General features: G+C 43.5%; 1 protein-coding gene across 1 annotated transcript in view; it reads left to right on the top strand.

Moving 5' to 3' along the window:
- LOC308281630 (E3 ubiquitin-protein ligase SMURF2-like) overlaps positions 1 to 17,946 on the top strand; it is a 114,024-nt gene that overhangs the window by 56,071 nt on the left and 40,007 nt on the right. The window contains exons 4-7 of the mRNA XM_080721859.1: positions 5,617 to 5,750; positions 11,924 to 11,989; positions 14,895 to 14,979; positions 15,555 to 15,638. Of these exons, the coding sequence (XP_080577985.1) occupies positions 5,617 to 5,750; positions 11,924 to 11,989; positions 14,895 to 14,979; positions 15,555 to 15,638 (369 nt within the window). The remainder of the gene's footprint in view (positions 1 to 5,616; positions 5,751 to 11,923; positions 11,990 to 14,894; positions 14,980 to 15,554; positions 15,639 to 17,946) is intronic.

Below are 17,946 nucleotides of genomic sequence, written 5' to 3' on the forward strand. Positions count from 1 at the left end.
TAAGCGCAGACAGACACACAGACAGACATAGATTTGGCTAATTTATAGTTAGATTAGATGTTAGCTATTCAAAACTAACAGATCTACAAGCTCACAAGTCACAACACCTAACGGCACGAAGTGACTCATATCATTTTGGGGGGTCCTTGGGGGTCACACAGACATAGATTTCCCTAATTTATAGATAGATAACTATAATATTGATTATACATTTTACATTTGAGAGGAGTTGAGATTAACATGCACTGAAGGATAACTGTCCGATGAGCCTGTGTGTTATTGCCAGGTGTAAACAGGGTGTTCAGTATGTTAAAACTGTAATTCGCCTCTCCTCTAAGCAGCCCCTCCCCCACTCATCGTCTATAGAGCATCGCAGTGAGGTGTCGGAAGCAAGCTGGCCATTCATATTTACCATAGGGTTTTTCATTATCAGCCACAAAGTCGTAGCAATTCAATGTACACTTACCGCTAGGCTGGTGGTTGTAAAATGGTTCCATATGCTCCTGTAGAACTCCCGAGTATGTATGCAATCACTCTAGTTTTAGTAAAAACACGTTTTAATCAAGATCGCATGGAGAAGAACTGCATTTCCCATACTGCTAAACGTAAAAACGACGTCTGTGATTGGTCTGGCTTCTTCTTCTTTCACATATCTTGCGGTTACCGCGGAAGTAGCTTACTGCCCCCTGTCTTCCCGGCAGATTATTGCACGTCAGCAGAACTCCCGTGAGCGAATACGTTCTTTTACAAATATGATGCACTAGTTAAAGATGACGATAAGAGAGTCCACAGAGATGACAATCACTACATTTCAGGCCATATGCTGGCCTGGATAACTAAACTGAGCGTGATTTAACGGCTATATTTCAGGAAACAACAACAACATTCGCAAAGCATTCTGGGAGTGTAGTTTCCGCAATTTTAAAAATAATGATGTACACAGTCTTGTACCCTGCCATTTTTTTCAGCTTTCGAATTAATCTTTGCATTCAAAAAAATGTGAATATTGTCATGATTCCTCTCCAGCCGAGGTGGCTTTGTCCAAGGCTTAAAAACGTTTAAATAAATACTTTATGAAATGTCTATGCAAGAAATGAATGGAGAAAACACTTCCGACACCAGAGTGAGGACGGGGTGGGGCTTCAACTGCGATGCTCTATAACTTGCTGTGCAATGGTGAGTAGGGTTATAATGATGATTGGCTCTGCATACCTGCAAGGTTAAACCAGGAGACGAGGTTTCTCAACTCGGTATGTGCAGTATGTGTTCTGTTCTTTTTACAGCTTGCAGAGCTGGTCTATATTCAGTCGCTGCGCTAACTATTTAGAAAGAGGACGTGACGTCACCACATTGAAAGTAATAACTGAAAACCTCCCAAGATGACGCCACCTGTCCATTGAACTCCAGTGAACGGTTCCTCAAGCTATATAAACATAAACAAAAATAACAACAACTAGACTTATAAGTTCTAATGCAAAACATGTATTAATATATAATATATTCTTATCTAATATAATCCTTAACCCAAGCACCTCATGGTGGCTGCAGAGTTTCTAATGATCTAATCATTTAACTAAGCTATTGTATCAATGGCAAGCTGGTGTAATATGACCGTGTCATTCTTCTTTCTTGCTTAATCATTTTGTAGGAGGAAATGGCGTCCTATTCTACCTGTCATCTCAACCTCAGACATTCAGTCATTGTCTGGGGCTGCTCTCTCATTTCTTTCCCTCTGTGAGAGACAGTTTGCACAACAGCACACATGTCGCTGCATCATCACACTGGCCTAGTTATCGCATCACATTCACGCTGTGTGAAGGGAGATGATTCAATGTCCTCAGAGAGAGACCGCGGCACATAGAAAAACAAGACCCCACATGAAAGGGGAAAAAACAGCACAACAGCTGATGCGTCTGCGGGTCTGGAATTACAAAAGGGTCCTCATTAAGACCAGATCAAGTCTGCGATTATACATAATTACATTTTCTTTATCCAAGTAAACATCTGTAACTTTGATTTGATGAGAAATGCAAAAGTATTCTCTGTGTTGCTGTCCAAGGAAATGTATTATAGTTGTTTAATCATAGCCGTGTAAGAAATAAGATCTCTCAAAAAGGGGACATTATGATCTGACCTTCATAACTTCACGGGACAGTGCCTTAATTTAGTTAGGCCTAAATCAGAAATTAACCTACAAAAACAAATATGTTGCTACATACTGTACATGTACTGTAAGCCCCTCCCATACACTAAAATGTGTTCCCGGCCTGAATGGGTTAATGCATATTATGCTTAAATTAGGCTTTACAAGGAAAAGGATTGTAACAGTGTACTTTACTTCTCTTCTGTCCCAAGACTAAAAGGAATATGGCTATTTAGCAAACAAGTTCTTTGATCAGATTGCTTCTGTGGGATGAGAAGATTGTTAGCAGTGTGTGTTTGGTATTCACTGCACTACAGTGCATGCTAATGTGTTCAAGATGTCGCTGGAAAGCCAGCTTATATTAGAGTTGCCAACCATTCTTTGAAAGGAAGAGCAGGTTCTTGCAAAACTAAATTCATTGTTAGAGAATGCAGTGCTCTGTGTTTGTATTGTATGGTGTTGAAGGTGAGAAAGCCATGGTTGTGTTTGTTTAAATTACTTTAACTGTAATTATTGGACATTTTCCGTGAAAAGACGAAAATAGCTGATCAACAACATCTGACATTGGTTGATGTGATCCAAGTGATCTCTGTGTAGACTGTCAATGCATGCATGTGCAGTTGTGCACTTTTTTGAGTGAGGATTATATAAATGTAAAAGGTTTGTAAACAGTCCAGGTTTTGTGAAGTTTTCCTCGTTAAATAAAGGTTAATGACTGGCACTAAGCTCTTTTGGAAATGGCAAACATATCGGATAATCATCTTGAGAACACTGCTGGCATCAGGACTGCTCATGTTTGAAAACATGAATTGAGCTGGCCTTGAGGAATAATATGACTAATGCTATTCTCTGCCAGGCTACTGTGGCCATGATAGATTTTGTTCTAGTGATAATTATGCTCTGACAACCAGTTGACAAAATGTGGTTTCAGACATTCATAGATTCTTTGGTTCTTATGGGTGAGGAAAAAAGAGGACTTTTATTGGTCCTCAACTGTTGTACTTGTTGTTATTACATTGTACTTTGTACTTGTGATTTAGATAATGGCAGACATTGTGCATCCCTATTTAGTGTATAGGGCTTAAGTGGTTAATAGTCAAGTAAGAAGGTATAGTATCAAAAGGATCTTTCACCAACACCAAATGCTAGTAAACGGAGCTCAAAAACTCAAAGCAGTGAATACATTGGACTGCACAGCTGAACTGGCATCTATCCCAATTCATTCTCTGTGGAATGGCTCAAGCTCTGACATTACAGTGTAATGACAAAACTAGGCTATTAATTAACGACCACAGGTGTCTGTGAGAGCACCCATGAGGATATTTTATGGGGGTCAATATACTATACAAGAAGGCCATTCGAGGATTAAAAAAAAATATGGATTCACAAAATGAATAGACCATTCATTGTCTACTATGGAAGAGCTTCAGATGTTGCATGACCTCACAGATTTCTGACTTTGGGAACGCGTCCTCTTTCATTCTCTCAGGCCTTGATCGTTTTTGTGTTTCCTGTTCTGAAGTCCAATCAGATTGTGTTGCCAGATGACAAAGAAGAACATTGATTGTCAAATGTTCTTTATTTATTTTCTAAGTTCCACAACCTCTTGAATGTTGTAAACACGACATGAAGCCAAAGCCCTGTCAACTTCTACCGCTTGGCTTTCATAGGCCATGCATCTGTTTTGATGCATGTTGCAGGGAAACCCCTCTCCTCATGGAATGATATACCACATAATGCCAAGCTCGACATCACACACTGTAAAATCCTTAGGGTTAAATTACCTCTGAGAAGCGTACAAAATTATACTTTCTGGCGCATTTGTACGCGATCTGAGCTAAATTAGCACTTATGATTTGACTATGCAGCCAGGTAGGCTCTAATTTGTGTGTGTGTGTGTGTGTGTGTGTGTGTGTGTGTGTGTGTGTGTGTGTGTGTGTGTGTGTGTGTGTGTGTGTGTGTGTGTGTGTGTGTGTGTGTGTGTGTGTGTGTGTGTGTGTGTGTGTGTGTGTGTGTGTGTGTGTGAGAATGTGATTGTCTGTGATTTTAGTTTATGCCCTGTGACCGTGAGTGCTGCTTTGTACACTTGTATGTGTGACAGCATGAGTGAATTTGATGTGTAGTGATTGTGTGTACATGATAGAGTGTGTGTGTACTTACAGTGCTGTCTAGATTTGAGACGGTGGTGGAGCAGAATACGGGGACTTCCTCTGTTCTTCAACCACGGCTAGACTAGACTCAGCCGCACATATCCACACACACACACACACACACACACACACACACACACACACACACACACACACACACACTCGCACTTACTTTGGGATCAGCTAATGTGCCACATTGCACAGTCTGAAAATCTGCACCGCAGTCGCGGTGTGTATTCTGTGCTTGTCAGAGATGCAAAACGCGTTCAATTTGGCAGCTGTGTTTGCATATTTTGGCATAAAAAAAAAACTGGTGTATTTGTGTGTTTTTTGTCACTGTCGGATACAGCGTTGCATTTTTCATTGAGGCCAGACATCCATGCTGAAAGGTGAAACAGATGTCACATTATACCGTGTTCTATGTTAATATCCTCTACAGTCTGACTACTGTAATATCCTGTCTGAGTCGACAAACTGTGGCATGTGTCCAGATTGTGCAAAAACCATTGGTCCTTAATATCCCTATATAGGTTTTCTACATTGGTTAGTAAGATGGATAATGTTTTTTCCTAGCTACTACGGCACAGCCTCTGAAAGTCACTCAAATGTAACCTAAAGGCCAACGGTGGTGGGGTTTTCAATCTTTTTCGTGTCATGGACCCCTACATTAACTGTCATAAGACCATGGGTTCCATTTGAAATGATTCTTGCCTCACACACAAACGCACGCACACACAGTCATGTCAAACCGACCAGTTTCATCAGGAATAGTGTGCTTACATTTTGCATAGTATAAGCTGTCTATACTATTAGTTGAACTACCACATTTGCCCTAAATTGTGTTAAAAAATAAAAGGGCAATCCATGTGAACAACCTAGAAAAGTGTGCTCCTCAGAGTAGGTCTTCGCCAGGCTGAGTTGCCTACCCAGGGCCAGCAAAATGTGTCATAGCCGATTGGAATGTAAAACCTGACGAATACATCTTGATCACGTGACTACAGACTACAGACATAATGTTTCCCAATTTGTTTGAGTAGAAAAAGTGTGCTTTAAAGCCAATGCTAAAATGTCTTTCCCGGTGTCCCATCTAATGAGTAATGACGTCCCATGATTCAGGGGACATAAGTATAATTTGATACTTTTATGTCCCCTGACAAAAATATTAATTTACTAATAATATTTTTGTGTCCGATTACTGACGTGACGCTCTTAGTTGCGACCCCTGTCCCCCCCCCCCCCCCCCCCCCTCACATACACTTCAGCTACTGTACCATGTGAAACTCTCTATCTCTCTGTCTGTCTCTCTCTCTTTTGTGCTTTCAGCTACATAGGGAAGTCAGACTCTATCACCATCAGTGTATGGAACCACAAAAAAATCCATAAGAAACAAGGCGCTGGTTTCCTGGGCTGTGTCCGCCTCCTCTCCAATGCCATCAACAGACTCAAAGACACTGGCTGTAAGTATTTGTGTGCGTGCGTGCGTGGTCACATGATGTGGTAATGGTAATGTCCTTTTGCGTGTGGGCTCACTGAAAACAGGCACCAGGTTTGAACCCATTATCTATTCTCTCTCTCCTTCTCACTGTATCTTCTTTCTCTACCTATTTTTATATCTGTGTGCGCTCTCTTTTTCTGTCCCTCTCATCTCTTCTTTTCTCTATCTGACCTTCCCTGCCTGTCCTCTCTATATCCCATGGATGCATCTTCCTGAGCTGAGATGAGGGGCCAGCCTGGCTGGCAGGGGGAGTTGTACACCTGAGAAACATGGGCCTGAGAGAAACGACCAGATGAAACGAGATTTTTTTTAAATGGAGCTATTTTCTGTACAGATAAAATATAGAATAAATATAGCAAGCATAGATGACATTTTGAATAAATGCAGGTGGAATGTAGTAAGCAGAGACAGACATAAGCCATGGAAGAGGGGGCATCAGAATGTGCCTTCCCTACTCATGGGGTCCACACACACGCACTGTCGCACACACACACACACACACACACACACACACACACACACACACACACACACACACAGGTGCCTGATCAATGTAGCGATCGAAGAATTGCTCACGGGCAGTGACGTATAATGTGGAACATATCCAGTTGTCCACAATAATGCTGTAGCCCAAGTTTAGATCAAATATTGCTTAGTCTACAATAGTTGGGATATAAATCCGCATTCACCATCCAGAGCTCCAACCCCCCCCTCACACACACACACACACACACACACACACACACACACACACACACACACACACACACACACACACACACACACACACACACACACATCCTGCCCTCACAGACAGACAGATGTCGTATGGACCAGACTTGGTGTCTCCAATAACAGACATTGTCTTTATGTCCAGGAACTATGGTGACTCTTTCCTCTGCCTGTTATCTGGCTACGTCCGTTAGCTCCTAGCCAGCGAGCCGGCCACCTTACGTGTTGGTCTTTCAACAGGGATATTGTGTTGTCAGCAGTACGCAGCTTTCCAGGAAATCACTTGCTAGAGAGAGAGAGAGAGAGAGATCTAGGAGCTTGTTCAAAATCAATAACCCTGAATTTACTGGCCCAGTGAGGTGTGTCCAAAGGAGTGCTGTTTTTGATGCCAAAACAGGAGTGCCACAAGCTCCTTGGTTTAGGATGGTGATGAAAACATCCAGCAGTTGCATCAGGAAGGATTCGCTGCCATGTTACCTGTGGCATGATGCTACTTTCAAGTGACATACTGGTCAACTAACATGATACCATACCTGGTTTTGTTAGTTAATGTCACTGGAAAATTTGTCAATGTCCCCATTGAGTTACAGAGTGGGCTTTGGTGTTCAGATGAGGGCAGAGGCAAATATTTTGATTGGGGCACTTGTGTGGTGTGTTGGGGTCTCTACAGGAATTGCTCAGTGGGCCAAGGAGGACACCTGAGGTCAAGTCTGGTTTGTGTTATCTCTGTTCTGGCTGCGGGACAGTTGTGTCTCCGTTTTTATGGGCACAGGAGTTGGTCTGTATGTAATCAGAGAGGGGGGGGGGGGGGGGGGTCCCCCAGTTCAAATACGATTATGATTATTTTGGAGGTTCGTGGCTTGAACAGTTTGGGAACCCTTGCCCTATGGCACGTCTACAGCTGTAGTCAGAGGCCCTTATTTGGATCAATTCACACGGTAAATAAGATCTCTCTCATTACCTAGTATCTGAAATGACCGAGATGGGAGTGTCTGTTCCATTCAAATTTTGTCGTCGCACCAAAAGCGTCCATGCTTGATATGTAGCTTCTGCAATTGACAAACGACAACAAGGATAGCAACAGCAGAGTGAGCAGACATTGGATTAGTTATACAAAGTTAAATATAGTTTTAGTCGCTGACACAATATAGCCATACAGTTTGCTTCTCAAACCATATGGTTGAGGACCATCTACCCAACTTGGAACTGAAATGGGCATTCACCACCATGGTTTGTATTTGCCATGCTTTCTTCCTGTGTCAATTTGCACGGTATTGCTCCAACACCTGAGGTAAAACACGTTTTTTTCTTTTTCCTGCGTAAAAGACGTTGGAATAGTTTCTGGCACAAGAGCATAAGAATTACTGACATGGCCTATTCGGAGAGCATGAAATCACTGAAATGCTCAATGGCAATGATTGATTACTTTACCCCACCTCCCCTGCACAAGTATCCCGTCCAAATCTGACCACAAACTATTTCTCTCTGGCCATCTTGAAATGAAAACATCTAGCCTTAAATTAGTCAAGCTTAAGGGTGCTATATTTTTCTTGCAAACGAGTTGTGAATGGTCTCCAGTAGCCTCATGTTTGATCCTGAGGGTTGTTTTTTGGGCTCCCCAGAGAGTCCACCAGAGCCCACAACATTGGCAGCGTTGCCACATAAGCCTCTGTGAAAGCCAAGGAAAATGTGGGTGCCACTCGTGAGGACTTCCAGAGGACTTGCCCTTCAGATCAAACGGTGTTCCGCAGAGACAGACGGTATAGGCTCCAGTCAGGCCTGAGACCAGCCACTTACTGTACAGGCAATGTGGCTGAAATTATACTGTAGTACAGCCACAGGAAGTGGACAGGGCCACATGATCTATGGCAGCAGGGCACACCAGTCCTCACATTACCCCTCTGTCTGTGTGTCTCCTACGCTGGGCTGAACATTCACACATGGCCCCAGCCTGCTCTGCGGTCTGACGCACGCACGCACGCACGCACGCACGCACACACGCACGCACGCATGCACATACACACACAAGGGCGTCACAAGGGGGGGGGGGGAGTGGGACTGAGTTACTAGGGCCCAAGGTGGAGGGGCTAGGAATTATTTTATACTTTAGCTATTGAAAAATAGAAGATATACAAGCTCACAGTGCGGCACCGAGTGCCGCGCTGCGAGCTTGTAGATCTGCTATTTTTTTTATTTTTTTTTTAAGATTTGTTTTTGGGCTTTTTATGCCTTTATTCGAGAGGACAGCAGACCGACAGGAAATGGGGAGAGAGAGGGGAATGACATGCGGCAAAGGTCGTCCGGATCGGGAATCGAACCGGCGACGCCAGCAGGCATCATAGCCTAGTATATGGTACGCGCCTTGACCACCAGGCCAGCGGGCCCCCCAAGATCTGCTATTTTTGAAAAGTCGTGAGAATGTGTGTAAATCTTTGAATATATCTATTTTTTAAGCGAACTAAAATTTTGCTACTGGGGGGTCCCTGGAACTAATTATTTTGAGATGGGGGTCCGTGGCCAAATACATATCATTTTGGGGGTCCTTCACATGAAAAAGTTTGAGCACCACTGACATAGAAACACAGGTTTTTCAAAAAACCTTAGAAGGATTTGAAATGAAAGACTTGCACAAATGTATATCTGCTATTTTTCAATAGTTAAAGCACAAAATAATGCTAAATGGGTTAAACCCCCTCCCCCTATGAAGAACATTGATGGGGGGCCCGCAGTGAATCCTTGTACCCAGGGCCCAGAATTTGGTGTGACACACACACACACACACCCCTACACACACCCCTACACACCTACACACACACACACACACACACACACACACACACACACACACACACACACACACACACACACACACACACACACACACACACACACCAGCCACCCAAGGGGCCTTCCAGTAACTGCTGTACATACAGGTTCCTCAAAGTCTCTACTCATAGCCATAGTCCAGTTTGTCGTTTTACACGGACGGAAGCACACACACACACACACACACACATACTGAATCTTGCTTGCTATATCGCTATCTCTCATACTCACCAACAGACACAAACACACGTAGCCAGAAGCGGGGAGTTCAGTGGAACAACTTGAGTTTCCTAGAAGTTTGTCTGCATCCAGCTCTACATCCTGTAGCATCTCATGTTCGCAAGCACGCATGCACACACAAGCCTGTACAAGCCTTATTTGTATATTACAGCAACATTACATTTTCTGGTGTTTACTACTCAACCTTGTTTTTAATTGACCTCTGATAGATTTTTCAGAACATACCATGTTCTCACAGTTTATATTTATTTATCTTATCATGCCCAATGTTTAGAAAAGTAGGGTTACACGCACATAGCTTACTTGTGCTCTCATGCAAAGATATCTGTATGATTAAATGACCACATGCACATTAATACATTCTCTGCACTTCTCTTAGGCATGCACTCAAGAAAATACATTCTAATGCACTTGTTATGCCTTTGAAGGGGCATATACAGTATGTTCCTCCATACCCTGGTGTAGCATGCCATGACACCCTTATCAGGGTAGAACGTCGAGGGGAAGAACGGAGGAGCTCTTTTCTGTTTAGTTTTTTATTTCCTCCTCCTCTCATCTTCTAAGTAGTCTTCAAATTCACCTCAGACACTGTCGGGGCTACGGTTTTACTATAGGTCTGTTTCACTTTCATCGCTCTCTCTCTCTCTCCCCCTCTGTATTTCTTCTCTCCCCCTCTTCCCCTCTTTAAGAGAAACAATCTGCTTACTATTCCAGCCTTGTAAGGCTTAGAACCATCCCTGTTTAGTCTAGACATGGATCCGGAACAGATACACACGCCCGCGCGCACACACACACACACACACACACACACACACGTGTCTGGAATCAAGCTGCGGCTGTGTTCTGGTCTTACTTTATCTATGTTCAGACCAACCACACAAGACACCACGTTCAACGTAAATGTGCGTAACGCGCACTCTCTCTCTGGCAAAAGCCAAAGACGATGATAAATCTGATCTGACTTTGATTTTATTATCAGGGAATGGAAAATAACTAGGGCATCTCTCTTTCTCTCTCTCTCTCTTCCCCTCTGTCCATGTGATGTTTTGTTTATTTGTGTGTGTGGTCCATGTCATTAACTGCACTGAAATATACAGCCACTGCAGGATGGATACCCCAGCCCTGTAGCGAGTTGACTCTGCATGTCTCTCTTGGAGCACAGTGAAAGCCTCCATGCTAATGGGAGAAGTGACAAAATTGACCATTTATGAGTCTCTACTCTGACAGCCTTGTTTATGGGGACTATACTGTATCACATGCGGATTTATGTGTTTGCAGGACTGTGTGAATGGGTACCTGTTGGGTCGTGTTTGTGCACGCGTGCATGTGGACATGGACTGAGCATGTGTTTATCCCTACTCTCTCTCTCTGTGTGTGTGTGTGTGTGTGTGTGTGTGTGTGTGTGTGTGTGTGTGTGTGTGTGTGTGTGTGTGTGTGTGTGTGTGTGTGTGTGTGTGTGTGTGTGTGTGTGTGTGTGTGTGTGTGTGTGTGTGTGTGTGTGTGTGTGTGTGTGTGTGTGTGTGTGTGTGTGTGTGTGTGTGTTTGTGGAGTGTATCTGTGTCTGGGATCTAGCAGGGGTCTTCCTGGGTTATGTTTCTCTGCTGTCTCCCTGTCTGGCTGAGCTCGCCTTCCCTGAGGGGAGCAGACAATGAAGCCTTATTTATCCAGCAACCCACAACAAGCCTGCTACCAAATCTGTGCGGAACAAATTTTCGGATTCGTATCACTTTCCATCGGTGCCGCCCCACATCTGTGGACATTTTGCCGAGGACATTTGCCCCCACCTCCCACCAAATAGTTGACTTGCAGTTAATTTCTTCAAGTTTAGTTTAAACTAAGCTTTGCGGACGAGGTGTTGGAGGCTGAGCGCCGGGGCTGCGGAGTGTCCTTCGTTTGTGTTCATGTTGTATATGAGTGGAAATGATCAGAACTAAACCCAGACTGAACGGTAGACAGAACATGGACCAGCTTGAGAACACTATCATGAGGACTCAGTGATCATTGCATCTGTTTTAACTTTTAACACCCAAAAACACTTGCTGCAGGCTGATATATAAGACTTGTTTTTTTTTATCACTTCCAATTTCACTTGTTTGTTGTATCCTGTATGACTTCTCTCTTTCTTGATTGGATGAAATTGGTGTCATGACCTAAAAAAATAAATATGGTTTACTAAAAAGCTGGCGAGACGGGTAGACCCTTGATACATAACAAACGCTCTATGCTATCTATAGCGATGATTACTATAGGAATATAGAGCTTATTATTAACTCTTATTTGAACAAAATATAATAAAATAATGTACATTTCCTTTGTATGGGTATTTTGTCTTTACAGATCAGAGACTGGACCTGAATAAGCTGGGTCCAAATGACAACGATACTGTGAGAGGACAGATAGTTGGTGAGTAATACACACCTGCACACGGAAGTGTGGCGCGCGCACACACACACACACGCACACACACACACACACACACACACACACACACACACACACACACACAGCCCACACTAACTCAGTTACACATGTCAGAGTTTATTAAATACAAGAAAGCAAATACTTAAAAGAGTTGATAGCTGAACACCAGCCTTCAATTGATCATTGCAAGGAAGGATAGAGTGGTGTGTGAGTGTGAGTGTGTGTGCGTGTACAGTATGTGCGTGTGTGTGTGGATTTCTGCACCTCTGCATAAACCCCAAACCACTGTCTCTGGGGTGAGAAGGTGAAGGGAGGATGTTGTTGCCTACATGAACTCCACTTCCACTTTTACACAGCGTTGCACAAGAGCGTAACCTAGACATTAAAGTTTTGAGATTGTAGTGCAGTGCTGAAATGGAGATGAAGTACTCATTGCAGTACTCATTGCACCAGCGAAATGTCATGTTGATTTTATTTTCTTCTCGTTTTCTGACCACAACATTTCAGTTTGTTTCCATCGCGGACGCACACAGAGACAAGCTGAAGGTTGGTTCGTCGGTCGGTCTGTCTGTACGGTGGTTGGTGTGCAAAGTAATGTGCAGTTGTTTCCTTTTGATCAAGTAGTCAAAATGAAGCAGGCACGTCCAATCAGAATGAGAAACCCCCATTGTCATGTATGAGGTTCGTACAAGGAAGTTGCCTTGACACATGAGACAGCCTGGCAAAATACTCAACTTAAAGCTGCAATCCGGAACGTCATTTTAAACAACCTCTGTTAAATATAATATATCTACCACATCTGCTGTGGTTGGAGCTGATCCCCCTACTCTTCACTGATACATCTAAGGTAGAACAACTACTGATTGACAAGTAGTACTGCCTGAAGCTCACATCGCCAATATCTCCCCCGTTCAAGGGTGGATTTCCTCTTGAATTAGTGGTAGTTGTTTGGTCTCCATGCAGTTGACCTGGCTACAGTTGCAGATTGCGGATTGTAGCTTTAATTATTGACACAACAAAGTGCATGTACAGCACTACTGGACATAATATTATGCAATATGTACCTCTGCACTAAGCAATAATTTATAGTCAAGCTTAAAGTGTATTTCTTAGTGCTGTGGTAATATGCAAGCTTATTAGTGTTGAGGTAATCCAATTACATTTCTAATGTAATTTTGAATCTAAGGCTACAAGTCATATGTACTGTAGTATAATAAGAACATAGGTAAATACAGTTTCTGGGTCACAGATTCTCTCCTCTTTGCTTTCAGCATTGCTGTCAGGTATACCGTAAATCAGGTTTTGGATTCTTAAAATTCATAATCCATTGTAAGAAAGACTGACGAAAGGTCAGGGGAGATGAATTCTCAAACTCTGCTCAGTTTGTGAGATTAGCAAACAAACACAACTAGAGCCACATCGCAAAAACCTGTCATAAATTGCTGCATGGCTCCTTGACAGGAAAGCCGCATGTGTTACTCTGTCACACAGTGAAGTGCAAAGGTTTGATTATCCTTCACACCCTACAATATGCACAATACTCTGTCATGTAATGATGTACAATTGAAAACACAAACACACATTTAAGTTCTATAGTTGAAAATAGAAGCTACGACATAGTTCATTATATAACTAATTCCTTATGAGCCTATTAAAAGTTCAAGTACTTGACTACGTAACGAGAAAAACAAAGGTCTCAATCGCAGCCCTCCCAGTCTGGCTGTTTGCACAACCCTGATGCTGTAGTCTATCAGGATGTGGAACAGGTGCACTTCCTCTGATTGCCTACTTGGCTGTGGTTGCAGTCGGTTTCAAGTATATATATATATACATATTAAAAAGAAAGAAAAAAACACCAAAGGAAATGGAAGTAGCGTCACTCCAAAAAATAGAAATGAAAGACTTTGTCTCAGATATACATTGATGTTATGGGTGTGTGTGTGTGTGAGTGTGTGTCATATTTTGTTTTTTTAGACTACATCAGGCTAATGCGTTTCAGCCAGAGCCTTCATCATAGAATAGTTCCTGATGTAACAAAAAGTCCAATTCCTTTGGTGTTTTTCTTACGCTGTAATCCTCTGGGCTGCTAGAGGCTCACAACCCTACCTGTAGTAGTCTATATCCTCCTCTGTCTCAGGTCTCAATACAATGACCTACTGGTACATATTACTGGACCCCACGGATTACAACTGCTCACTTCCACTCAGTTCAGCGTAGAAATCGAACAGAACAACACATCTCACTGACTAATGATGCCATATTCGTTTCCCATAAGTAATTTATAGCTCAGAGACCACTGCGTTCTTTACACTATTTGAGGCTTTGGCGGGAATCCAAACCCTTAATTTATTGACTGTTAAAGTGCGATGAACGCGGCTCTATTTGTCTTGTTCAATTAGAGGACGTGAAGCTTTGTACCGCCCACTTGACCCTGTGTTCCAGACTATCACTATATCCTCTTGCTCAGAGTGAATTAACCTCACTAACCTCACAACGGTTCACTGTGAGGTCAGTGTGGTTCACAGCACTGCAGCGCTGTAGGTCACTGCTCCTCAGCCAGCGCTATTAGGATCTGTTTGTCCTGACAATGGATACTTCCCATCCTCGACGTTTCCTCTGACCTGTAGCTGTGTAACAGATACTACTTCTTTCTTTACCTGCATTGTGTTATATTAAAAGCCCAAACTCACTAAATTTTGCATGTTTTTTGTTTTCTTCTTTTAAATCAAGTACAGATGGGACCACACACAAAAACATACCTTTAACTCGCCACGTGATATGATGACCTGGAAATGTATACAAAGCAGTAACAAGTACAATTCAGACTACTATCACATTTTGAAGTCATGTAGCATTGCTCTGCCAACTCCTTTGTCTTTGTGTGCAGTGAGTCTCCAGTCCAGGGATCGTATCGGGACAGGAGGGCCAGTGGTGGACTGCAGTCGGCTTTTTGACAACGACTTACCTGATGGGTCAGTACTGAATGTCACTGATTATAGCACTGTCCCTTAACTTTGGGGCATCGCGGTACTTTGCATTCTTGATTTCAAATCCACAGCTTCCATCTGTGGTAATTTGTCAACAGCCATTTTTTGCCCTTCCCTGTGTGCAGTTGGTGTTATTCAACAGTGGGCTGCCTTTTAAGCCATGTTGATGTCATCTGTGCCCTTCTGTTTATTAATATCTTCTTCACATTTTCCTTGTTTGTATATTTTAGAACGCAAATGAGTTGGAAGTGTATACTTAAGTACCCTGTTGCAACACCTTCCCTGTTACTGATTATTACAAGAAAAAGCACACACTGCTGAGAGATGAGCACGTTTGATAAACTCAGCATGTCAGGCACTGACAGTGGGAGAAAAAAAAAAATTCAGCTTTAAAGGCTCGTAACAGGTTGTTGACGATCGCCTAAACAGTCACAGCCTATGAGCAGCAGTAGGTTGAAAGCCTAGGTTCAGCACACAGACACGGTGGTGCAATTCCACAATCTTTTCTGAATACCTGCATTGATTTGCAATTGAATTGTGCAACTTTGTGTCTTTAACAGCTGGGAAGAGCGGAGGACGGCCTCTGGGCGGATCCAGTATCTAAACCACATCACACGCACAACACAATGGGAGAGGCCTACCAGGTATGAACACACACGCACACGCACACACACACACACACACACACACACACACACACACACACACACACACACACATCTTTATTTGCGTTCACATTTAACAAGAAATTCTTGAACACACAAGCTTGGGAAAACTCAACAAGAATATTTCAGGATACAGATCATGGGTACAGGAAGTATCTCCTCCTCCATATATGACGACTGCCAATTATCACAGAATTTTGCCAATGCCTTAGCTCTTGGCTTGGGCATTCCTGCAATCTGCAGGCCTCTCACAACTGATTTATGGACATTACCCAAGCTTCCGAATATGAACACAATTGCATTTGTAACCAAGCTTTATAATAGCATCCTTAAGACTTTGGTACTTAACACTTTGAGTGCCATAACTAATATATAGGTTACTGCCAAGGCTTTTTCCTATTGTATTTACATGATTTTCGGGGGCTCGCAGCTTGTGTCCATTGTGCGAGCGGGGGCTCCCTTTCACGGCTGCCAAACGTCTCTTCTTTCACACACGCTCCCAAAACACCCTCTTCAAAGCACGTGAAGTGGACCACAATGCGGCGTAATCGCATTAGCATACCGAGTCAAATCTATCAGTCATGCATATGGTACATGGTACATATTGCACAACAAACCTGCACTCTTAGAAAGGAAGAAACAAAAAAGAAGTGTCCGTATTAAGTGGTTGCACTTAACTTCCCCCCCGCTTCCCTTCCAAAAAGAACTCCATCCCACTCACAACACAACAATAACAGTCAGGCGGTAATGAGTGAGTTCCTATACATTTCCTGAGCCCCCCTCCTCTCCACTGCGCGCACACACATGCACACACCCTCCCGCTCTATAAAAGGTCAATCAGTCAGCCAGCCGGGCAGCCAGGTTTTGCTTGGCCTCTACTCCTGCAGGAACAACTGTCGCCTTCCTATTTGGCTGGTATCAGTGGAGCCGGGAGGGGAGTAAGCAAACAAATAATACCGCAACCCACCACCACCACTGCTGTCATCGCCACCACCACTCCTACTCAGACTTCACCTCGCTGCACTTGAGTCTAGTGTGTGTAGGAGGTGGAGTAGGAAAGGGATGCAGGGGAGAAAGTGGGAGGGGAGGATAGCAGGTATACTCTTGGTTCAAGGGCTTGAAGTGGATGGGTGACTTTCACATGCCCTAGGCCAGGGTTCCCCAATAGGCGGCCCGCGGGCCATTTGCGGCCCGCTGGGGTCTACTGTCTGGCCCACACCTGCTGGCACGGGTGGACTCGCCGATTCATCATCATCGCGCATCCACGTGCACACAATAGTGATCCCTTAACATATGACTAGACCTTACCCGTTCGAAGATATGTGCTCCAAAATATGTCAAACGCACCCGGTGAAAGTGTGTGTGAGAGAGAGAGAGAGAGAGAGAGAGAGAGAGAGAGAGAGAAACATTCCTAACTGTGAGAGAAAGGGGTGTGTGTGTGGGGCTACAGATCCCATGGCCTGGAGGAACGGACCGTAACCCTGGCAACAGACAGCAGAGTTCAACAGAAGTGGTTAAGAAAACGCTAATTTAAACTGCTTTAATTTGGGAGAAATGAAATTCGGGCTCCGTCAGTGTTGGTATAATGCTAATGGCCAATACCATGTGAACTTTGGGATCAGTTGCTGAAGCGAGTGAATAGATAAACGTAGATAAGCGTGAGCGTTAGAGCGTTAGAGCGTGAGTGTTAGAGCGTTAGAGCGTGAGTTTGCTCCTTTATTAGTAGGATGGGAGCCAACGGTCTTTCTCATCTTTGATGTCCATTTTCTCCAAAAAACACTTTTGATGCCAAGGATGGCATTGGATTCTCGCTAAAATAGTACAAGCTGAAAGGCATCGATCCGCCATTACTGTGTACGCTTTGGACGACAACACTTCCGGGTAAATCTCAAAATGTCATCAAGTAGGAATTGTGAGCGTGATCTACTTCCGGCCTTCAAAATAAGAGACTGGCCGCGGACGGAGCAGGCGAACGGCAGCTTGGACTTTTAACCCGTTCATGTCTGGAGCACTAAATGGGTTAATACTACAGGTATTTAACTTAGCAGAGGGAAAGGACTGGGGGGGGGGGGGTTGCTCTCGGAGGGAGGCAGGAGGTAACTGAGGAAGAAGTTTGGGCAGGTTGGCCATACATAGATAGTCATGGCGTCAGTAATTCTGATCTGACAGACAGAGAGACACACATACTCACACGCACGCACACACAGACTTTCTTTTTTCATGAAAACATCCTGTTGATTTTCATTCCTTAGTACAAGCTTAATACCATGCCTAACCATCTAATAAC

The sequence above is a fragment of the Nannobrachium achirus genome, assembly GCF_963921795.1.
Source record: "Nannobrachium achirus genome assembly, chromosome: 3".
NCBI classification, from domain to species: Eukaryota; Metazoa; Chordata; class Actinopteri; order Myctophiformes; family Myctophidae; genus Nannobrachium; species Nannobrachium achirus.